The sequence below is a fragment of the Chanodichthys erythropterus genome, chromosome 5, assembly GCF_024489055.1.
Source record: "Chanodichthys erythropterus isolate Z2021 chromosome 5, ASM2448905v1, whole genome shotgun sequence".
NCBI classification, from domain to species: Eukaryota; Metazoa; Chordata; class Actinopteri; order Cypriniformes; family Xenocyprididae; genus Chanodichthys; species Chanodichthys erythropterus.
Window position 1 is genome coordinate 31822254 of NC_090225.1, and position 4341 is coordinate 31826594.

General features: G+C 39.7%; 1 protein-coding gene across 1 annotated transcript; it reads right to left on the reverse strand.

Moving 5' to 3' along the window:
* Positions 1 to 1749: 1749 nt before the first annotated feature.
* Positions 1750 to 2745, reverse strand: LOC137020220 (trace amine-associated receptor 13c-like). The gene has a single exon (XM_067385484.1). The coding sequence runs from the start codon at positions 2743 to 2745 to the stop codon at positions 1750 to 1752; it is 996 nt and encodes a 331-aa protein (XP_067241585.1).
* Between the last annotated feature and the right edge of the window lie 1596 nt (positions 2746 to 4341).

A 4341-nucleotide genomic window follows, 5' to 3' on the forward strand; every position in this document is an offset into this window, starting at 1 on the left:
AACTGTAAGAAATATAATGACCTATAGACAAAATAACTGAAGAAAATTAAGCTGTTTTAGGAGCAATAGCCTTGTGGGCAGCATTCTGTCAAATGTCACAGCTCTGCACAAGGTGACCCGAGTTTGAGTTTTGGCTCGATGTTCAGGCTTCTCAAAACAACATCAAAGTTTGTTCACAAGCTATAGCCTCTAGTTGCAAATTGGGGCATGTGGCAAAGCATTCCCATCTCTTGTGTTTTTACTAATGACATCATCAGTGATTAATTGATGATGTTGACTCGACTTTAATCAAATAACAGTCAACTTCAAAAAATTTGAAAAAAGAAAAAAAAAGGTACAAAAGCTAGGGTGATACCCTTTCAAAAGGTAAATCTTTGTACCTTACTTGCCCCTAAAGGGTGCATATTAGTAACACAAAGGTATTGGTCCCTAAAGTGTACATATTTGTACCTAAATAGTATTAGTAACATTTTGAAAAGAGTACTGCCCCAGTAACAGCTTTTGTACTTTTTTTCAGAGAGTGCAAAAACTCAGTGTTTCATTACAATAATTTAGCTAACCCTTGATGTGATCGGAGCAACAGAAAGTGTATTCTGGACTAATTTGATCAAATATATATTTTTTATAACTTAGCTGAAGTGAATTGGACACTCCTGTGTGAGTGGGCGCAGTCATTTTTAGCCATTTTGGTGAGTTCAGTTTTTCACAGTCTGCAGGAGCAGGATTGAGAAGAACTGCTGTACTGTATACTCACACTGCATCTAATAGAGAGGAATATGGTTTGAGGAAAGTAGTTTGATTGCTGTTGTGACCCGTGAAAGTGCCCTCCGCATTTACAATATATGTTTGACCTCATATCACAGCTTGATTTGGTGTCTAACAGGAGCAGATTAGATATGCCATATGTCCTAAATAGGCCTTATTTTTTTCTGCCACTCATCAAAACAGAAATAAAGAAAGCTACAGGCACACTGGGTTCCCTCTTATTCCTGCAAAAAGTGTCAGTGCTGTTTCTATTGTGAGGACCCAACACATCAATGAGAGCTGTTAGCCTAAACACAGTTGGAATTGATAAAATCTTTCCCCTCATTAATTTATAAAATATTATTCCATTATGGAAAATTTCTGCAAGTTGGCAATTGAATATTCTTCATGTCAATGCAATGTATATTGTAAACTGTATATTGTGAAGTAAATGCCTTTTTAGTGTAAATGCTTAACACACTGCAATGAGTGTATTAACTAATTAAATGTCATGCTGGTTAATTGGTTCATTGTTTTTTAAAAAGGCAAAAACAGGCAGAAAACAGGAACTATGAAGAGCTTAATAATTGTCGTTATAATGATTAAACATCACTCCTGCCCATCATCAATCATTTAAGCTCATGTTGTGAAATTTGTCTCAGTTGTTTTACTGTAAGTGCACAGTTACCATGGCCATGCATCAAAATATATTGTACCTTACTTTCTTCTAAGTAATATCTATCTATCTTTTAACATATCCTCCAAGCATCATTACTACAGTTTTGCTGTTCTTACATTTTCAAACAGAGCAAATGGAGCAAATAGTGTCTCTCAAAAATATGATCACAATATACATGTTAGATACCATATTTTTTATATAAAAAAAAACAGACAAAAAAAATCTGTTACATGCCATCTTAAGTTATATAAGGAGGTGCTTAAAACAAGAACTCTTTCATTTGGAGACACGTTATCTCATTTACATTTGCATGAGAGTGTAAATGATCATTTTTCCTCTGGGAACAGATTTAAGTATGCAGATGAAGGTTCAAATATTTTTTTTGTCAAAATGTATTTTGCTGACAGTCTGAACCATCGATAAAACATTGCATATATAAGTGGATTCATACAGGAATTCATGCACACAATCCAGTCCATTACATTAATTAACAGTGAGTCATTTTCATCATGTCCAACAGAAAGAGAAGTTAAATAGTATGGCATCCAGCAAAGAAGATAAACCAGTACTACAATCCCTAAGGTTCTTGCAGCCTTTTTTTCTGATTTGACCTTTTTGTCTGTGACTGAATTTAAATGCTTCGCTTGATAGTTTGCTACAAAGCAGATTTTCACATATAAAGGAATAATTATTAAACAAGGTACCACTAAACAAACCAGAGCATCTAGCATTACATTTTCAAACTTTACAGAAAGTATGCATTCTCCAACACATGTGTGGTTCCTCTCTGGATACAGTAAAAACTCATACAACAGATAAAAATTATATATGAAGGACAATAACCAGTTTACAACAATAGAAACAACAGCTCTGTTATTATTGACTTTCATTGGATATCGCAAAGGGTCATTCACAGCAATGTATCGATCCACGGATATAATAATCATATTACCAAGAGATGCTGTGAGAACCACATAAAGAATAAGAGGAAATATTAAGCAAAATATTTCTCCAAAGTACCAGCATGGCTCAATCAGTTTCATTCCCTGCACTGGCATGAGAATCAGTCCTACGATCAGATCAGCCACTGCCAGAGAGAGGATCAGCACATTGGTGGGAGTGTGGAGCTGCTTGAAGTGTGAGATGGAGATGATCACCAACAGGTTCAGAAACACGGTGAACACAGATGTTACAGCAATGAAAATGTACACAGCAATGTACTCCGCTTCAGGTCGGAAACTCTTGGAACAAGACAAATTGTTGTTTGGAAAGCAGTATTGAATGGTTTGATTATCTGTGTTTGGCACTCCCCAGTTAGACATTTCCATGATAGATCTATTTTGGAGAGCAGACTCTGTTTGAGAATGCTTGCCAATAATATGTCTCAGTTTTATACTTACAGAAACTCAGTTACCCCCTCATTTTACAGTGATGTTTGAATATTCAGCTGTCAACCCACCCATTAGTTCAATATTCATAGACCTATCAGATCTGATCTGTAATTCTAATGAAGCTTTCATAAAAGACTGTACCTGGAAGCTTTTATATGGTTATATTGTCACACTGCATGGTTTAAGCAAACACACGCAGATGATGGAGATTCCAAGACAAGGACTTTTATGACAAAACGCAGGAGATGAATACATATAGCACAACACTGATGTTATACAATGACGACAACCGACAAAGACTGAGGGAGAACACGGAATATATACATGTTAGACAAAGGGGCAAACAAGGCTAATTAACAGGAGACAGCTGAAACAAATCGAACTCGATCAGAGTAACTAAGGGAACAAACAAGGGTGGGAAAACTGAGAACAAAGAACATGTGACCAGGGAAACACACAGAACACTGACATCACTTCCCCCTCCCGGGGTTGGGCGCTCTGGAGGCTGGTAAGGGTGTGGCTCAGGGGATAAGGAGTCTCCAGAGTGGTGCCATGGTAGATCGGGCAGTTCAGGGGCCATGGCAGGTCAGATTGGGGGGCCACGGGTATATAACGGGAGGAGCTACGGGTCTCTGGGATTGAGCAGGGTCTGTAGTGGACTCAGGGACTGGAGTGGAGTCTGGAACTGACTCAGGGACTGGAGTGGAGTCTGGGGTTGACTTGGGGACTGGAGCCCTCTCTGGACTCGGGACGAGAACTGGAGCCCTCTCTGGACTCGTGTCAGGGGCTGAAGCCAAGGAGAAAGTCACCTCTGGACTTGGGACGAAGGAGATAGTTGCCTCTGGACTCTGGTAAGGGATGGGAACCATCACTGGACTGAGGTCAGGGACTGGATCCTTGGTGAGGAAAAGATGCCATCTTGACCGAGGGCTCAGGTGTGGAGGAGGACATCTTGACTGAGGGCTCAGGTGTGGCGGCTGTCATCTTGACTGAGGGCTCAGGCGTGGTGGAAGCCATCTTGACTGAGGGCTCAGGCGTGGCGGCGGCCATCTTGACCGAGGGCTCAGGTGTGGAGGAGGACATCTTGACTGAGGGCTCAGGTGTGGAGGAGGACATCTTGACTTAGGGCTCAGGTGTGGTGGAAGCCATCTTGACTGAGGGCTCAGGCGTGGCGGCGGCCATCTTGCGCGAGGCTCTGGAGTGGTGGCCAGTATAAGTATATTAGTATACCAACACATCTATTCACTGATTGATGTAACTCTGTGAAACATCTTGCAACAGATGATTTACTGTCAGCTCTCTTTATGACACTTCTATCTTTGATAATTGATAATCTGAGTTGATGATTGTTTTTTATTGTTGTTAAATTGACAGGAAGGTAAATATAACCAGTGGTAAAGGTTACAAGTAATGCTATTTAATATTGTGTTTTTGCCTTAAAAATAACTAATTACCTTCACCATCTCTGTGTGACAATAGCTCATTTGAATTGCTTGCAATTACTATCACCAGCCCTTTTAAAATCCA

Coding starts and splice junctions, on each gene's coding strand:
- LOC137020220 (XM_067385484.1), bottom strand. CDS start 2,745: ATGTCTAACTGGGGAGTGCCAAACACAGATAATCAAACCATTCAATAC.